The following is a 19379-nucleotide window of genomic DNA, read 5'->3' as shown; positions in this document are numbered from 1 at the left end:
TGACATGCTTGTAATACTTTACATTTCCTTTTAAGGCATGGCTTTCTGGAGGAATTCTTGGGGAAAAAACTGCAGAATTTATTTAGAATTATTATTTGTTGTTAAAATGGTGCAATTCCATATTAAAAAAAACACATAATTAAGCTGCACATGTTTGTTTGATGGTTCTGCTTTTCTTCATCTTTTTCAAAACTTAAATAAACACTTGTTTTGGATTTATATCCTGCCACTTTAATTGCATTCTTTAGAACTGAAGAAATTAGAATATGTTTATAATTAAGAATTTGTGTCTACTTATTATAGAATACTGGAATAATATGAGAAAATAAATGAGTAATGTAATATTAATTGATTGTGATGCCAGATGTTTTGCTTTGAAGGCTTCACAATGAATCTTCCTTAGTTTTAGCCTGGCAAGCCAGACTAAATGTGAATATTTGCCACTCGTAGGCAAAAATATTTTTGGCCGCTAGGCGGGTGGGTCTAGTTTACTAGGCTACCTTGCCACCTTTAACTTGTTCAGTGTTGCCACCTAGTGGAGAGAAGAGATATTGTCTATATTGATATCTGAATTTACCAGGCAAAAACAAGTTCGGCCAATTGATTTGCTACCTAGGTCAATTTACTTCAGTCCTGTGGACATTTACGGTCCGTGTAGACATAACGGGGGAAAATTCCCCCCCCCCCGAAAAAAAATTCAGGAGCCACCACTGTTCCTCATCCATAAATTCTACAATCACATCCCCATTAACATCATTCTTATCCCCCCCACAATGTACTATGTGCATTAAAGTCACCACACCATACCACTCTCCCCTTTGTATCTTTTTCCAAATTTCTGCCAATTGACTTAATTCTATTTGCCTACATGGGTTATAGTAATTTATTATTTCTATATTGCCTTCATTTGACCAGACCTCTATTATAGTGTATTCTAGATCTTTCCCTCTTGTAATTTCCCTATATTGAATACCTTTTTGTATGAATGTTATAACTCCTCCACCTTTTCCAGATTCTCTACCCCTCCTTATTAAAGTATATCCTTTAATAATAAAATCCAGTTTGGGGATCAACCAAGTTTCCTGTATGCATATAACATTACTTAAATTATCTATATATTTTTTTAAATTCCTGCCCATTCGCTATTAAGCTCCTCACATTCCACTGCAATATAAACAAGACCATTATCCTGAGCCAACCCATACTTGAGATTGTTGATGTACCTCTTCATTTAAAGTATCCCTGACTGATTCCCACAGCAGTTCTTTTACATCCAGGAATTCCTCAGCAGATTTGACTATAATTTTAATTTTCTCTGTTCGGCTTGTAGTCTGTGCTGAACAATTGATAACCTCAGCCATGAACAATATAAAATTACTTTTAGATACAATCAGTGTTGGGGCGGCACGGTGGTGTAGTGGTTAGCGCTGTCGCCTCACAGCAAGAAGGTCCGGGTTCGAGCCCTGTGGCCGGCGAGGGCCTTTCTGTGCAGAGTTTGCATGTTCTCCCCATGTCCGTGTGGGTTTCCTCCGGGTGCTCCGGTTTCCCCCACAGTCCAAAGACATGCAGGTTAGGTTAACTGGTGACTCTAAATTGACCGTAGGTGTGAATGTGAGTGTGAATGTGTGTCTGTGTCAGCCCTGTGATGACCTGGCGACTTGTCCAGGGTGTACCCCGCCTCTCGCCCGTAGTCAGCTGGGATAGGCTCCAGCTTGCCTGCGACCCTGTAGAACAGGATAAAGCGGCTAGAGATAATGAGATGAGATGAGACAATCAGTGTTATCTCTTTAATTTTGTCACACTTTACACACGGCCTCCCCTCTTTCACAACTGGGGCTGGACCTGCTACTACCCTTTTAACAGTTTTTGTTGCTTCTGCATATGTCAACCCTAGGGGTGGCCAAACTACGGCCCGCGGGCCAACTGCGGCCCGTCGCTCTCTTTTATGTGGCCCGCCATGAATTATAAAAATTAAACTGTAATTTGGCCCGTTGTAATGTCAGTCTGAGTACATTGCACTTTTTAGTTTCAACACTGGGTGGCGCTGCAATTTTGAGCAAGATTTGGCTCCGCTCTAGACTCTTTGGTTGAGTTACTCACGTTCGCTCACGTTACTGTTTACTTTATTGGTTGTTGCCTTGGAGACGAGCAAAGCACTCAGATGAGCAATTACATGCGCTATCACAGTAACTGACAAAAGATGGAAGTGAAAAGACAAAAAATAGAGAGTGAATGTAGAAAATTTCAGACTAGATGGGAAAATGAATACTTTTTCGTAGAGATTAAAGGAACAGTCCACTGTACTTCCGTAATGAAATATGCTCTTATCTGAATTGAGACGAGCTGCTCCGTACCTCTCCGAGCTTTGCGTGACCTCCCAGTTAGTCAGACGCAGTCAGATGCGCTGTCACTCCTGTTAGCAATGTAGCTAGGCTCAGCATGGCCAATGGTATTTTTTGGGGCTGTAGTTAGATGCGACCAAACTCTTCCACATTTTTCCTGTTTACATAGGTTTATATGACCAGTGACATGAAACAAGTTCAGTTACACAAATTGAAACGTAGCGATTTTCTATGCTATGGAAAGTCCGCACTATAATGACAGGCGTACTAACACCTTCTGCGCGCTTCGGCAGCGCATTGATACGGAGCTCAGATATCAATGCGCTGCCGAAGCGCGCAGAAGGTGTTAGTACGCCTGTCATTATAGTGCGGACTTTCCATAGCATAGAAAATCGCTACGTTTCAATTTGTGTAACTGAACTTGTTTCATGTCACTGGTCATATAAACCTATGTAAACAGGAAAAACGCGGAAGAGTTTGGTCGCATCTAACTACAGCCCCAAAAAATACCATTGGCCATACTGAGCCTAGCTACATTGCTAACAGGAGTGACAGCGCGTCTGACTGACTGGGAGGTCGCGCAAAGCTCGGAGAGGTACGGAGCAGCTCGTCTCAATTCAGATAAGAGCATATTTCATTATGGAAGTACGGTGGACTGTTCCTTTAAGGGAAAATGTGTTTGTTTGATTTGCAAGGAGTCTGTAGCAGTGATGAAGTGGGAAGCTGCGCACATTTGTGCAGCCCGAGCGGTGTGCAGGACTGCACAAATGTGCGCAGCTTCTCGATTTAAACTGTTTTTTTCTCATCCTTATACTTCCTGTTTTATGGACTGTAATGGATTTGCTTATTTAGTAATTTTAATACAGAATTTACTTTGAAATTATAATCGGACACTCCAACGCCCCCCCCAAAAAAAAAAAATCGGATCTGCGCGATTCAGGCGGCATCCGCCAAAAGGCGCGCTGTGAATATATAAAGTTGTATATATCAGACAGCCTTTAAAGTTTGATGAAGTCAGTTTCAGGCTTTGGAGCAGGCTTTGGCAGTTTCAGGCTTTGGCAGCCCTGTATAGTCACTTGAAAATGCATCTTTGTCCACTTCGTAGGGGTCAATTCCCCCAATCAAGGCCAGTTTGGCTGCATACCGTGAGATGTGTATCTATATACTTCTGTTTGCTTGATTTTGCCGACATTGATCTTTATTTTAGAAAACTGACTATATAACTTCATAAATTCGTCCGAGATAACGTAGCCAGTAGTAGCGATGGTCCGTTTTGTTTGCCCTCCAAGATGGCGGCTGGGGGGCGTTCCCCGGAATGTCGTGACGTCAGTGAAAACTATCTATTGGTTTCACAAGCCAGTGCATACTTGTTACTGGTCCCAAGCTTGGATAGATTGGGGAGGGTTAAACACATACACACAGAGCAGTGTGGAGCTGCCCTACAGCGCATGAGGATTTTTTAAAAAATATTTCTTAAAGAATGATTAGTCTGGGGGCGGCACGGTGGTGTAGTGGTTAGCGCTGTCACCTCACAGCAAGAAGGTCCGGGTTCGAGCCCCGTGGCCGGTGAGGGCCTTTCTGTGTGGAGTTTGCATGTTCTCCCCGTGTCTGCGTGGGTTTCCTCCGGGTGCTCCGGTTTCTCCCACAGTCCAAAGACACACAGGTTAGGTTAACTGGTGACTCTAAATTGATCGTAGGTGTGAATGGTTGTCTGTCTGTGTCAGCCCTGTGATGACCTGGCGACTTGTCCAGGGTGTACCCCGCCTTTCGCCCGTTGTTAGGGTTTTGCTGGGATTCGAACCTGGTTGGCTGGTGTGATAATCCAGCAAACCCCCACTAGGCCACCAGGGGGATGACTCAAATGCAGAGGCGTGAGTAGAAAAAGTATCAAAAGGTTTATTTACAATATATACACAAAAAAATCCAAAAAGTAATAATCCAAAAACACTCAGAAGATAAGGGAAAAAATAAAAAAATCCAAAAGTACAAAACAAAAGCCAAAAAAAACAGAAAAGAAAAGGCAAAAATACCAAAGCTCAGAAGATCCAAAAACACAGTCACTACTAGGTCCAAAAGAAAAGCAAAGTGCAAAACAAAGAACACGGTACAGAGGAAACTGGAGATAAACATAACAGCACAAAGACTCCGTGACAAGAGGACTGAACTCAGGGGGTATAAATACACAAACTAAATTGAACACAGGTGAAAATAATCAGGACTAAACAGGCAATCAACACAAACACAAAACACAGGAACAGTGGTGGCCTCTAGAGGCCAAAACAAACATGACACGAAAAGGAAATAACAGCGGCCTCTAGAGGCCAAAACAGTCCCAGTCCTAACACCCGTAGTCAGCTGGGATAGGCTCCAGCTTACCTGCGACCCTGTAGAACAGGATAAAGCGGCTAGAGATAATGAGATGAGATGATTAGTCTTTTTTTTTTTTTTGATGGCTCTGTGTTACTAAGGTGTACTGTACTAGCGTGTCCTCTCCATCACAGCAGATGTCCGGTTTCAGTGCAAATGTACATGTGCAGGGAAGCCTATTATTAACAATATTGTAAACTGTAAAATGGATATGTTATAAAGTTTTTATTTAAATTTGCAGGGAGCACATGGGGGCACTTGCTGAGATTGGCAAACAGAGTTTATTGTTTGGGTTTAAGTGTTGTGACAGAGCAAATTAACAGTAAACTGTGGGTAAACTGCAATCCAGAGAATGCTGCAGCAATTTTACCTAATTAATAATAAATAGAGAGTGCAAAGTAATAAGCATGACAGAGATCAGTGCAAAGGACTGTGTAAACTTTAGTATCAATATTGCACATTTTATTGTGTTAGTCAGTGTAGTGTGTGTTTAACAGTCTGATAGTATTTTGGTAGAAGTTGTGCGTGTGCGAATAGTCCTGAGTCGCTTCCCAGAGGGTAGAAAGGAGAAAAGAAGACTACGTTCAAACTGCACCCTGAAACGACCCATATCTGATTTTTTTGCCCATATGCGACCTGTATCCGATTTGTTATTGACAATCTGAACGACACAGATCCGATTTTTTTCACATGCGACCCAGGCCGCTTGGATATGTGGTCCTAAATCCGATGCATATCCGTTATTTTCACATGCGACTGCAGTCTGACCAGACAGGTCGCATTCACGTGACTTACACGTCATCAACAAGAGACAAACGTCACTATTCTGCGTTGGCTAATCCCGCCTCTTTGGTGGAAAACAACAACATTTGTACAGTTTTCAGAATTTAAATAGACTTTTATAGAATTGATCAAGCTAATGGTGGATTTGGTAGGGACCTGGATGTTGATCTGTTAGCCTGATTAAATAAAACAGTTTCTATAACTGATTTATAACTTAAACCATCCTGTATTACAAGAGTATAAGATTGTTCTGGAAATTTCCAGTAATTTGACACCTTCGGTCTCATTAGTCTGCTGCCCACATTAATCAGATTATTGTGTGAGTTCCGCCGCCGCCACAAAAACCACATCGCCAGGTCTCGCCTCATCTCCATGCTTTACTACGTTCAGACTGCAACCTGAAACGACCCATATCCGATTTGTTGTGAAATCCAATTTTTTTGTTAGGCCGTTCACATTACCAATTATATGAGACTTGTATGCGATCTCCAATATGAACGGAAAAGAAAACTAGCAAATCTACGACTAGCCACGCACCGGCGCCATGTTTATTTATTTAAAGACGGACATTTGAAAACATGTGACTGAAAGGAAGCCCAGAGGCCGTGCCCATAGATATACATAGAAGACTAGATGCCTCACCGCATATTCCAGAACGTCCGCACAGGGCGGCCATCTTACCACAGGCAAGCTTTTCCACAGAATTTGCGGTACACTGAGGTAAGACCATTGAGATGCTTAAATGTTTATACTATTATCTCGCTGAAATTTTGACGTATATACAAATGGTTTGATTTCTTAAAACATTATTAATGTGGTTGTAATTCTGGGTGCTTGAACATGCTAAAATCGTACCTTTTCTCTTCAAAAACGACTTACTGCAGCTTTGTCAAAGTTGTGTTTCATGCTAGGCTAGCTCGTAGCACCAAGTAATTTTACATGGAAGGTCATGAGATAATATTTTCAATAACTGAAGTTGCACTTGCACATGGTTTTCATTTTCGGGTTGGTTAATTTAAAACAACTTACATTATGATTTCTAGAAGAAATTAAATTACTGACTGTGACGAGATGCCAGACTTCTGCGCGGCTTTCGGTTGCTTGAACCGGCGATGTCTGGAAAGTAGGGCACGCGGGATCACCTTTCACCAGTAAGATAATACATCATTTTTTTAAGGATAATCGGTAGCATTATTTACTTAGTGAAATAATGTCCAATACAGTTCCTGATATGAGCAGCCGGGCTAGGACAACAGTATCATACTGTATTGTTACATTTGGGTGTGAGGTTGTAAGTGAGTAAGCTGTTTATTTAACTTTAGCTTCCCCTACGGCCCTATCACATGTAAAAATATTTTCACTCAAAATTGGAAATAAATTGTATGGTTATTTGTCCTAAGGCCGCAGTTATCCATAAGTATGCAGTGTTAGGCTTCTCACAGCATAGGAATTTCAGCATGTATTTTTTTTTAAACATAAAATGATTATTCATCATTAATATCATAAATACATACTTCCGTTTGTTTGGTTTTTTTATATAACACACCAAATCGTGGGCGGCACGGTGGTGTAGTGGTTAGCGCTGTCGCCTCACAGCAAGAAGGTCCTGGGTTCGAGCCCCGGGGCTGGCGAGGGCCTTTCTGTGTGGAGTTTGCATGTTCTCCCCGTGTCCGCGTGGGTTTCCTCCGGGTGCTCCGGTTTCCCCCCACAGTCCAAAGACATGCAGGTTAGGTTAACTGGTGACTCTAAATTGACCGTAGGTGTGAATGGTTGTCTGTGTCTATGTGTCAGCCCTGTGATGACCTGGCGACTTGTCCAGGGTGTACCCCACCTTTCGCCCGTAGTCAGCTGGGATAGGCTCCAGCTTGCCTGCGACCCTGTAGAACAGGATAAAGCGGCTAGAGATGATGAGATGAGACACCAAACCGTTTGAATATCGATTGAAATTTGAGGAAGTTACGGTCATCTGAAAAGTACATATCGCTACCAGCACAATGTAATGGGTAAGCCAGCTGTCTGAGGTAAGATGGCCGCCATGTGCGGACGTTCGACTTCGTTGACGGGCAACGGGGACGAGGCATCTAGTCTTCTATGTATATCTATGGCCGCGCCCACGCGTCGTTTGATTGGTGCATTTTGTTACGCCTACAAGGGAAGTACAAGTGCATGCTGTCTTACCAAACGAGGGGTTTTATTAATAAACAGTAAAAGTCATACAATGCAAGGGGTTTCTATACATTAGGAAATAAATATGTTAGCGTATACATAAATCCAAGGGTTTGAGGGCTTTTATTTATTTTTTTAATAGAGAAAAACATTTTAATGTATCGTTTGGTTTCTCTTTCAAACACAATAAAATAGTGTTTCCAAAGCAGTTCTTTTTCTTTTCTTTTTTTTTATAGATAGGACAGTGTAGAGAGACAGGAAATGAGCGGGAGAGAGAGACGGGGAGGGATCGGGAAATGACCTCGGGTCGGAATCGAACCCGGGTCCCCGTAATTCGGCCCCGCCTTCTCCGGGTCAACGTCACTGTGAAGACGTGTGAGACGCGTTTCTCTCGGCTTTGACAGCAGAAGCGCCATGTTACTTCGCACGATTGTTAGTCAGCTTAAAACTCCTCTAAGAGAAATTCTGAAGCGCCAGTATGCAATTTCGAGGCGACCTTATGCTGGTGTCGCCCACGCCAGGGCTGTCCTGGAGGGGGAACTGGAGGCGATCCGCGCTGCAGGGACCTGGAAGGGGGAGAGAGTGATCACATCCAAGCAGGGAGCGCATATCAGCGTGGACGGCAGTGCTGGGGGTGAGCGATGAGCATGTTCCTGGAAAGGAACGAGTTTATTCCTGCTTTTACATGACACGAGACATTGCAGTGAGCATTTGCTTAATGTCCTAAGTTGGAAGTTAAACTGTTTTCATAAGCTGTGTGTGTTCAGGAAAAGAAGTCAAACAATGCTTCAAGTTTTCATCATGCATGTTGCAATGCTTTATCTTTTTTGATAAGACTTAAAAACGGTTTGAACCAAGCCAGAAAAGTCTGGGCATTTTAAACAATCCAGTAAACCTTGAAATGGTGTGTAATTATTTCACTTGCAAGAAATTTTGACCAACCTAAAACGTTAAGATGTTTTTCAGTGGGTTTGTGGAAGAAATGCACAAAAATGTGTTTCTTTTGAATTTTCAAACACCCCTACAACGGGTCATACCATCTCAGTTTTTGCCAAGACCTTTTTTTTTAATGCCTCCACCACCTTAAGGTGCAGGATGCTTATGTTTTCAGGTTGTCCGTCCCGAAACCTTCTCAACTCATTATCTCTAGCCGCTTTATCCTGTTCTACAGGGTCGCAGGCAAGCTGGAGTCTATCCCAGCTGACTACGGGCGAAAGGCGGGGTACACCCTGGACAAGTCGCCAGGTCATCACAGGGCTGACACATAGACACAGACAACCATTCACATTCACACCTACGTTCAATTTAGAGTCACCAGTTAACCTAACCTGCATGTCTTTGGACTGTGGGGGAAACTGGAGCACCCGGAGGAAACCCACGCGGACACGGGGAGAACATGCAAACTCCACACAGAAAGGCCCTCGCCGGCCACGGGGCTCGAACCCGGACCTTCTTGCTGTGAGGCGACATTGCTAACCACTACACCACCGTGCCGCCCATTAATTTCTTGTATTAAGTAAAAAAAATAAAGTGCACACAGTCCTCTTCGCCGCTTCCTTCGGATCCGCGAAGATCCTGGGTGCGCCGCCATCTCGGGGGTAAACATAAAGTTTGGCCGGGTATCGCAGAGTGTGTTTTATTCCTTCGTTGCACAGAGCCTGCTGCACTTCTCTGAAGGTGCGGTGCTGAGCCATGACCTCGCTGGTGTAATCCGGGAAGATAAGGACCGTGTCTCCCTTGTATTCCATGGACTGTTGTCTGCCGAGGCAAAGAATCAACTCCTTCTCCTGAAAGTGATGGATGCGCGCCAGGATGGTACGCAGTCTGGAGCCGGCAGCCGGTTTCAGTTGGAGGGAGCAGTGCGCCCGGTCAACTTTTACTGGATGCGGAAAGTGTTCGTCGCCGAGCAGTTTGGGGATTAATCTGGAGACGAATTCCGTGGGCCTGCCGTCCTCCTCACCCTCTTGGATCCCCACAATTTTGATGTTGTGCTTCCGAGAGTGGGCCTCCAGGTCAAGCACCTTGGTATGAAGCTGAGTATTGCATCCCGCCAGCTCAGTGTATTTTGCTTCAAGTGCTAGCATGCGAACATCAAGGTCGCTAGTCGCTTGCTCCTGGTTAGCTACACGGGCTTGCAGTTCAGCCTGCGAGGCTGCAAGTGATTTGAAACTTAGCCTCAAAGGCATCGAAACGTTCATTAATGCAGCGCAGGACTGACTCTGACACGTCTTTGCACAGCTCCTTACACATTTCATAAGTTTTATCTGGAGGCATGTCCGACCTGGTGGGAGAATCGCCAGCAGGGCTGCAGCTACCGGTGGCACTAGCTCCAGCTCTGGCAGCTTGACTGTAGGTGGATTTGGCTTTGCTGGAGACGTTTGGCTTCGGCATTTTGGGTTTTCAGTTTGATAGAGTTCTTAGGGAGATATATACACACACATTTGTGGTCTATGGGCAAAAAAAGACGCGGTATAAAGATGACTTTGTAAGTTGCGGAGAGGAGCATAGACTAAACACATCTACATCCTTTGCGTGCGCACTAGCGCCCCCCAAATGAAAGAAATTTCACCAAACTTTCACCATTTGTGGACAAACATTAACTGATTAGATTTTGAGGTTAAAAGGTCGCAGGTCAAGATTACTGTGAGGTCAAATGTCCATCCCCAAATCACAACTTAATAAGGCGTGTAGTCTACCAGGCGGAGGCATCCCCATCGACGCCGTTGGCATCGAGTTTTATCTAGTTTTTTATATAATCTTTAATCCAGTTCACTTGGAAAATTGTATTGGATGAATGAAAGTCTAGAGCATTTAACCCTCCCTGATCACACGGGCTACCTAGAACTTGTTTGTTCAAATAAGTTTTTGCCAATACCTCAGACCTGAGCTTTAATTTTCCAAACGTCATTGTAGAATTCACGCAGTGTTGAAGGTCAGACTCTTGTTCCTTGCGTTATGGTAACAAGACACATGTCCAGGGCAGGAATTTCATGAGGGCCATGACCCTCGTGCCCTCTCAATTTGGCCTTGTGCCCTTGGATAAAAATATGTGCCGTAAGGCCACAGTGGCCTCGATGCCCTGCGGTTTTGTAGTCTGCCTTGTGACTGCCAATAGGCTTTAACATCACCTGCGTCTATTGAGGAAAAAAAAATACGTCTTTTGATGACATTCTGGATTCTTATTGGGCAACTCATCAGTGGTGGATCGGACTCGAGCCTGGCATGATCCGCTCCGACGTGCTATAATAACACCAATCTATCACCAGCCAACCAGGAGACTTAATCAAACGCATCCCCCGCCCACTTGTGTCCGCGTCTGAGACGTTGAATTTTCACAGAAGGAGGGAAGAAGTTGACTGAGGTAAGACTGTGTGATAAATTAACAAATGAATAAGATAGGAATTTCAACATATAGGGCTTAAGTTTGTTACCGTTACATAAGCATTGCTTGTACAGTAACGTTATGTCGTTACAACGTTGACCCACTTTTAACGTGCCGAGTACCGACTGTAGCCGGTAACAATGCTAATTAGCTTGCTGTCAAGTTTTTCCTTTGTCGAGCTTTAAGCGTAAGGTCATGGATGTTACTACTGCTTGTTCCTGCCGTAATATAATACGTGATATGTGCTGTTGTCTGTTCATAGCCACTTTTTTAATCTATGCAGTTAGCATTGTTTTGTTACTAGTATTGTATGTTTCTTTTTGCTGTGTAACTACTGCCATCTTGACGAGATCACCATCGCAAGAGATTTTATCTCATTGTTTTTGGTGTCATTACAACATTAACATTTACTTTTATTCATTTACCCCCCCAGTAATAATTATGCTAAAATTATAAAAATGAGCACACCCAATGACTGTCTCATATAGTCTTCATATACTCATTCTGTTTAAGTAATGCAATAAAACTAATCTTTAAAAGTGGTATTTACTCAAACCGTTTGCATAGAATGAACTTTCGGGTTAACAGTGTAATAGTGTTGCAGTGTTCTGCAAATTTGTAATTTAATATTTCAGATCTTGAGACATGAAAGTGCTGTTTTAAAAAATAAAAGGTCAGAAATGTTTTCTTTGTCCTCTATTTAGTTCATTTTATTTCCTCGATAATTTTCCTTGATTGAGAAATCGGTCTGGGCTCTTTTGGGTTAATCAGTAGCCTGCATGCTAGTAAATGTTCCATTTACAGTCAAACATTTTGATGGACTCCAGGCTCAATTTTGATTAATCAAAAATCTGCATAGTAGTACAGTCTGAAGATGCTCTTGCACATTCGGTGTCAATTGAACAAAAATTATGGGAGGATATAGGTTTAATAAGTTTTACAATTTTTGAAGTGAGTGATGGATTGATAAGTTTAGATGTGTTCAATATTTTCTTATCTTCAGACATAATGGTGTAGGAGATGTTTCTTTACCTGCTTGATAGTTTCAACTGAGACTCCAATCTTCCTCAGAAGAGTCATTAGTCCTTAAATTAAATTCATTATAGACGTGAACTTAAAATCATTGTTTTATTTTATGGCCTTGGTGTCCTGGCTTTTGGCCTTCATGCCCTCAAAAAAATTGACAGTACAAAAGGCCAAGTGGCCTTGCCCTTAAAATGACGAAATTCTAGGCCTGCACATACCACACGTTTTCGTGAAAATATAAAATTTTCCAGAATCTCTGATTGTATAAGGCAACTTACAGTGCTCAGCGTAAATTTGAAAAGTAACATTTTAAACAATATCTCAATGAACACAAGCAATTTCCAAAATGTTGACAAGACAAAGTTCAATATAACATCTGTTTAACTTATAATGTGAAGGTAAGGTTAATAATATAACTGAGATTACACATTTTTCAGTTTTACTCAAATTAGGGTGGTGCAAAAATGAGTACACCCCACAACAAAAACTACTACATCTAGTACTTTGCATGGCCTCCATGATTTTTAATGACAGTACCAAGTCTTCTAGGCATGGAATGAACAAGTTGGAGACATTTTGCAACATCAATCTTTTTCCATTCTTCAACAATGACCTCTTTTAGTGACTGGATGCTGGATGGAGAGTGATGCTCAACTTGTCTCTTCAGAATTCCCCATAGGTGTTCGATCGGGTTCAGATCAGGAGACATACTTGGCCACTGAATCACTTTCACCCTGTTCTTCAGAAATCCAACAATGGCCTTAGATGTGTGTTTAGTCATGTTGGAAAAGTGCACAGTGACCAAGGGCACGGAGTGATGGTAGCATCTTCTCTTTCAGTATAGAGCAATACATCTGTGAATTCATGATGCCATCAATGAAATGCAGCTCCCCGACACCAGCAGCACTCATGCAGCCTCACATAAGGACACTGCCACCACCATGTTTCACTGTAGGCACCATGCAGTTTTCTTTGTATTCCTCACCTTTGCGACACCATAGTTTTGAAGCCATCAATTCCAAAAACCTTTATCTTGGTCTCATCACTCCAGAGTATAGAGTCCCAGTAGTCTTCATCTTTGTCAGCATGGGCCCTGGCAAGCTCTAGGCGGACTTTTTTGTGCCTGGGCTTTAGGAGAGGCTTCTTTCGTGGACGGCATCCATGCATGCCATTCCTCTGCAGTGTACGCCGTATTGTGTCACGGGAAATAGTCACCCCAGTTTGGCTTTCTACTTCTTTAGATAACTGCAGTGAACTTGCATGCTGATTTTCTTCAACCCTTCTCATCAGAAGACGCTCCTGTCGAGGTGTTAACTTCCATGGGCGACCTGGACGTCTCTGTGAGATGGTTGCAGTTCCATCTTTCTTAAATTTTTGTATCACTTTTGCGACAATATTCTGACTGATAAGTAAAGCTTCGCTGATCTTCTTGTAGCCTTCACCTTTGTGGTGTAAAGAAATTATTTTCTTTCTCGGGTCTTGTGTAATTTCTCTTCCATGTGGTGCCATTGCTGACAGCATGAAATGGGGAGGGGTTTTCTTTAAGTAACACCCTTTTATAGTCAACTGTCTGCTGGACACCTGTGTAATGGCTAATTAGACTCCCTTGTGATTGTATTCTTGTTAAATTAGACATTTGTAGTCTACAATTTTTAGCTTTGTTCCAGAGACTTTCAGTGGGGTGTACTCATTTTTGCACCACCCTAATTTGAGTAAAACTGAAAAATGTGTAATCTAAGTTATATTATTAACCTTACTTTCACACTATAAGTTAAACAGATGTTATATTTAACTTTTGTCAACATTTTGGAAATTGTTCATTGAGATATTGTTTAAAATGTTACTTTTCAAAGGGGGCGTACTCATTTACACTGAGCACTGTAGCTAACTGTTCACTTCACTCACTTTGTTAGCAGGTCTTTTGTTTTCTGTTCTAGTGTCCAAAGAGCCACAATGGCACTAATAACACCAACAGCAGCACAACAGCTTGGCTTTCTCATGTGGTGGTGTTCTATAGACACAAACTCTGTGACCTTTTCATCCCAAACCTGACTCTGGTATAGCCAGTGACTAAAAGTTTTCCATGTTGTGGATACGATAGCCTTTTATTATCCCACACGGAGAAATTTACATTATATATATATATATAAGGCAGTGAAGGAGTAGTGCAAAAGTACTAAGTATGCAAAAAAAAGGATATCCATCCATTATCTGTAGCCGCTTATCCTGTACTACAGGGTCGCAGGCAAGCTGGAGCCTATCCCACCTGACTATGGGTGAGAGGCGGGGTACACCCTGGACGAGTCGCCAGGTCATCACAGGGCTGACACATGGAGACAAACAACCACTCACATTCACACCTACGGTAAATTTAGAGTCGCCAATTAGCCTAACCTGCATGTCTTTGGACCGTGGAGGAAACCGGAGCACCCAGAGGAAACCCACGCGGACACGGGGAGAACATGCAAACTCCACACAGAAAGGCCCTTGCTGGTCGCTGGGCTCGAACCCAGAACCTTCTTTCTGTGAGGTGACAGTGCTAACCACTATACCACCGTGCCGCCACAAAAAAGGATATATTTAAAATAAATAAACTACAAATTTAGAGATAAATTCACTAATTTGCGTAAATTAACAGGTTTGCAGATGTACAGTTAACATAAGTGTATTACAAATGTGGAATTGCACGTTGAAGTATTGCACAGGTATTATTACCAGTATTACCCAGGTAGTATTGCACAAGAGCCATTTTAACCATGTGTAGCTAGCAGTTCGCTGTAAAGCACTGATGCTGATAGTCAGTGCACACAGTATACGTTCAGAGGGGTTTCTATGGATGTACGCTACCGTTCAAAAGTTTGGGGTCACTTTGAAATGTCCTTATTTTTGAAAGAAAAGCACTGTTCTTTTCAATGAAGATCACTTTAAACTAATCAGAAATCCACTCTATACATTGCTAATGTGGTAAATGACTATTCTAGCTGCAAATGTCTGGTTTTTGGTGCAATATCTCCATAGGTGTATAGAGGCCCATTTCCAGCAACTCTCACTCCAGTGTTCTAATGGTACAATGTGTTTGCTCATTGCCTCAGAAGGCTAATGGATGATTAGAAAACCCTTGTACAATCATGTTAGCACAGCTGAAAACAGTTTAGCTCTTTAGAGAAGCTATAAAACGAGGGTTATGTATATAACCGCGGTTCTATGAGTTTCGGATGACCGCCAGAGGCGGTGCTTTCAGCACATGGATATCCATCACACGAACGTGCAGGTCGAGTAATAGTAACAACAAAGTCACGTGTGACCTGGGTGACGTCACCCCGTGACCCCGGCATAAAAGACCGGTAAACCCAGGAAGTGACCTCTTGGCAAATCTTCTCGTGTACACTCCGAGTGACTGCCAAGCTCTGGCGGTCATCCGAAACTCATAGAACCGCGGTTATATACATAACCCTCGTTCTATTTCGTTTCTACTGACCGCCAGAGGCGGTGCTTTCAGCACATGGATGACTAATACCAACCAGGTCATGAGGAGTGCCTACCCGTACCCAGTGATGCTGCGACGGGCCTGGAATGACAGCCGTCGCCACAGGATTATGTGGGACGACATTAAGACGGTAAAACCTGGTGAAGGTGCAGCTGGAAGCCCAGGAGGCTGCGCTGCATATGTCTGAAAGGGGCACGCCCTTCAGTGATGCCCATGAGGCCACCACGCCTCGTGCAGAGTGCGCCCTGACAGCCGGAGGAATCGGGAAGCCACTGTGCCTGTAGGCATGTAATATGGCCTCGACTATCCACTTGGATAGCCTCTGCTTAGAGAGTGCCAGACCCCTCGTTGGTCCTGTGTGGCACAGAAACAGGGCGTCACTCCTACGGAAGCCCTCTGTACGCGACACGTACACCCTGAGGGCGCGAACTGGGCACAAAAGTTCCGACCTCTCACCATGGCCCGCCTCGAACACCGCAAGGCTAAGGGGCTGGTTGACGAAGGTAGCAGAGAGGGTCTTCGGGAGGAAAGGGGGGTTAGGCCACAGGGTGACCCCACTGTCGCCGGAGTGCCACTGCAGGCACTCCCCACTGACTGACAGCGCGTGTAGTTCCCCGACGCGCCTCGTCGATGTAATGGCCAGAAGAAAAGCAGTCTTCAGGGAGAGCCATGAAATGTCTGCCGTGAGCAGGGGCTCAGAACGGTGCGTCGCAGAGAGCCTGCAGCACCAATGAAGGTCCCATGTGGGTACCCGGCTCCGTCGGGGGGGTCTCAACCGGAGAGCACCCTTCAAGAAACGTGCCACCAAGGCGTGGGACCCCACGGTCCTTCCCCCAACTCTGGCATGCTGAGCAGAGATGGCAGCTGCATAGACCTTGATGGTGGCAGGGGTAAGACCCTTATCAAAGCAGAGGCTGGCGGAACAGTCGAATGGTCGGCAGGGGGCAGCATGTAGGCTCCTCCCCCCGAGTTAAGCACCAGTTGGAGAAAAGCCTCCATCTGTTGGCATAGAGGGCATTGGTGGGGGGTGCCCGAGAGCTTGCAATGGTGTTGACCACTGCCGGCTCACAAGGACCTCGCAGGGGGTCCGGCCCTTCAGCGGCCATACCCAGAGCTGCAGATGGGCTGGATCCGGGTGCCAGATCTGCCCTCCCAGCTGTGATAGGTCAGTCCTCACTGGCAGGCACCAGGGGTCGCCGTTCAGAAGTTGCAGCAACTTGGGAACCACACTCGGCCCAGCCACCGGGGGGGCGACAAGCAGCAGCCCGTGGTGGTCCATCGCAACCCTGCGTAGGGTTGGCACGATCCGCAGCAGAGGGGGGGGGGGAGGCATACAGCAGTTGCCTCGGCCAAGCATGCGCCAGCGCATCCTGGCCCAGGGGACTGGGGCCGTGGAGGCTGAACCACAGAGGGCAGTGTGTCAACTCCTGGCAGGCAAAGAGGTCCACCTCTGCCCTGCCAAAACGTTTCCAGATGGCGAGAACCACCGCTGGGTTGAGTCTCCATTCCCCGGGATCGGGGTCCTGGCGGGACAGCAGATCTGCTGCCCTGTTGGCAGTGCCTGGCAAGTACATGGCACGCAGGCTCAAGAGATGTCGATGGGCCCACCGCAGAAGTTGGCCAGCCACTTTCAAGCACTGGAGGGACTTTGTGCCTCCCTGGTGGTTGATGTAGTACACTACCGTAGCGTTGTCCGTCCGCACCAGAACGTGTCTGCCGGTCAGGCCTGGGAGGAAGTGCTGTAGGCCGAGGAACACAGCCCGTAGCTCCAGCACGTTGATGTGCTGCGCCCGTGCAGCACCGGGTGGAGGTGGAGACCGTTGAACCACCTCTGAAGCGGCGTAAGTCCAGAAGTCCCAGCGGGACCAGAGAGGAGGCTGCCGTAAGCATGCCCAGCAGGCGCTGAAAGGTCTTCAGGGCGAGTGACCTACCCCGTCCGAAGCGGCCAAGCAGTAGGCGGATGTTGTGGATCCTGGTCTGGGAGGGAGTTACCATCAACGACCTTGAATCCAGGTGCATGCCCAAGAAAGTCGTCTCCTGGCTGGGCACCAGCGAGCTCTTCTTGTAATTCACCCTGAGCCCCAGCTCTACGACATGCGAGAGCACAGTCGCGATGTTGGTGCGGGCCTGAGCTGCTGACCGTGGACAGACAAGCCAGTCGTCCAGGTAAGGCAGGACACGCAAACCCCTTGCCTGAAGTAGTGCCGCTGCCGCACACCCGGTGAACACACGGGGTGCCAGCGATATCCCAAAGGGCAGAACATTGAACTCGAAAGCCTGGCCCTCGAAGGCAAACCGCAGGAACTGCCTGTGGTGTGGCACAATGGGAGCATGGAAGTAGGCGTCTTTCAGGTCGAAGGTGACAAACCAGTCGCCCGCCTGGATGTGGTGTAAGACATCCACTGTACGCAGCATGCGGAATCTCATGGTCCTCAAGTGGGAATTGAGGGACCTCAGGTCGAGGATCGGGCGGATACCGCCGTCCTTCGGAACCAGAAAATACCTGGAGTAGAACCCACCTTGCTGTCTCTGCCTGTCGACGGGAGAGACTGCTCCTTTCTCCAGGAGGGTGGCGATTTCCTGCCGGGGGACGAGGGACTTCCCCGGATGGCTCACGGTGGTGTGTTTGACCCCATGAAACGTGGTGGACGGCGGCAGAACTGGATGCGGTAACCCTCGGTGAGGGTCACCAGCACCCAGGGGTCAACGCTCTCCAGCTTTGGAGCTGTTCGCTGGAAAAGCGGCCGACCGCCGGCGCGCTGATGTCAGCGCCGTCCAGAGCGCCCCCGTCGGTCACCATGGGGGCGACGAGGAGCAGACTGGGTGTAGGGGGCGGCACCGCGGGTCCGGGAGGTGGTGGGGCGGCGAAAGTCATCAACCCGTCTGGTCTCCTGGCGGGTGCGTGGCCGAGACAGAGTCGGTGTGGGCCCCCTGAAGGACTGGGCAGCATTGCCATGGTGGTGGGCCTGGCGGGGCCAGCGAACTGCTGTTACGCCTAGATGACCTGGGCACTCCGATCCAGGGCTTGCTGAGTGGCTTCGCCAAACAGCTCCCCGGGGACAACAGGGAGAGAGTGCAGCACACGCCGGTCGGGCTCGGCCAGAGGGGACTGTGCCCGCCATATCTGCTGGCGGCCGAGGGTGAGATACGACATCAGCCGGCCCAGTTCCCGCGACGAGTAGGCAAAGGCCTGGAGCCGCGTCACACAGCTCCCGTGATGCCGCGCTCGTCCCCTCCAGCGTCTGGGGGTCCATGACACCTGGCTGGCAGAAGGGAACTTAAATAGGGCAAGAACGCTCCAAGTAAGTAGCCCAAAATAAACTATCAGGTGGAAATAAAAAATAAACGACCGGGCGAACACACCCGTGGTCGGGAATATTAACAAGGATGGCGCCGTGCGCTACAGAACTGATAAACAGCGGCGAGAAACACCGCTTTAATTTAAATGAATGAAAACCGCTTACCTGAGCGACAACAAACCGGCCTCCAGCAGCGAGGACACGCCTCGGAGGGCTAGTCAGCTAACTCCACCGAGCGAGAGCGCTCAGCTTAACGGAGTAACAAACAATACGAATATAACACACAAGACAGCCGGCCCGTGAGCAGGCCGGAGACAAGGCTACACAAAACAAGCGGTTGATAATATTAACAAGGATAGGCACTGTGCGCCACAGAACTGATAAACAGCGGTGAGAAACACCGCTTCAATTTAAATGAATGAAAGCCGCTTCTCAATGTTGGGCATCTGCAGGAGGCCATAGGTAGGGGTGTCCTGCATTGCCGCCAGGGCCCTGCAGTCACTAGGGAGGTGGGAAGGCATCTAGGG

General features: G+C 46.2%; 1 protein-coding gene across 1 annotated transcript in view; it reads left to right on the top strand.

Annotated features, from left to right (window-relative positions):
* Window positions 1-7988: 7988 nt before the first annotated feature.
* The window catches only part of gcat (glycine C-acetyltransferase), a 34603-nt gene continuing 23212 nt past the window's right edge, over window positions 7989-19379 (top strand). The window contains exon 1 of the mRNA XM_060901679.1: window positions 7989-8292. Coding sequence (XP_060757662.1) covers window positions 8073-8292 — 220 coding nt within the window. The 5' untranslated portion in view covers window positions 7989-8072. The remainder of the gene's footprint in view (window positions 8293-19379) is intronic.

The sequence above is a fragment of the Neoarius graeffei genome, chromosome 20 (genome assembly GCF_027579695.1).
Source record: "Neoarius graeffei isolate fNeoGra1 chromosome 20, fNeoGra1.pri, whole genome shotgun sequence".
Lineage (NCBI taxonomy): Eukaryota > Metazoa > Chordata > Actinopteri > Siluriformes > Ariidae > Neoarius > Neoarius graeffei.
The sequence above is the reverse complement of the archived record's forward strand: the minus strand, read 5'-3'. Positions and strand labels throughout refer to the sequence as shown.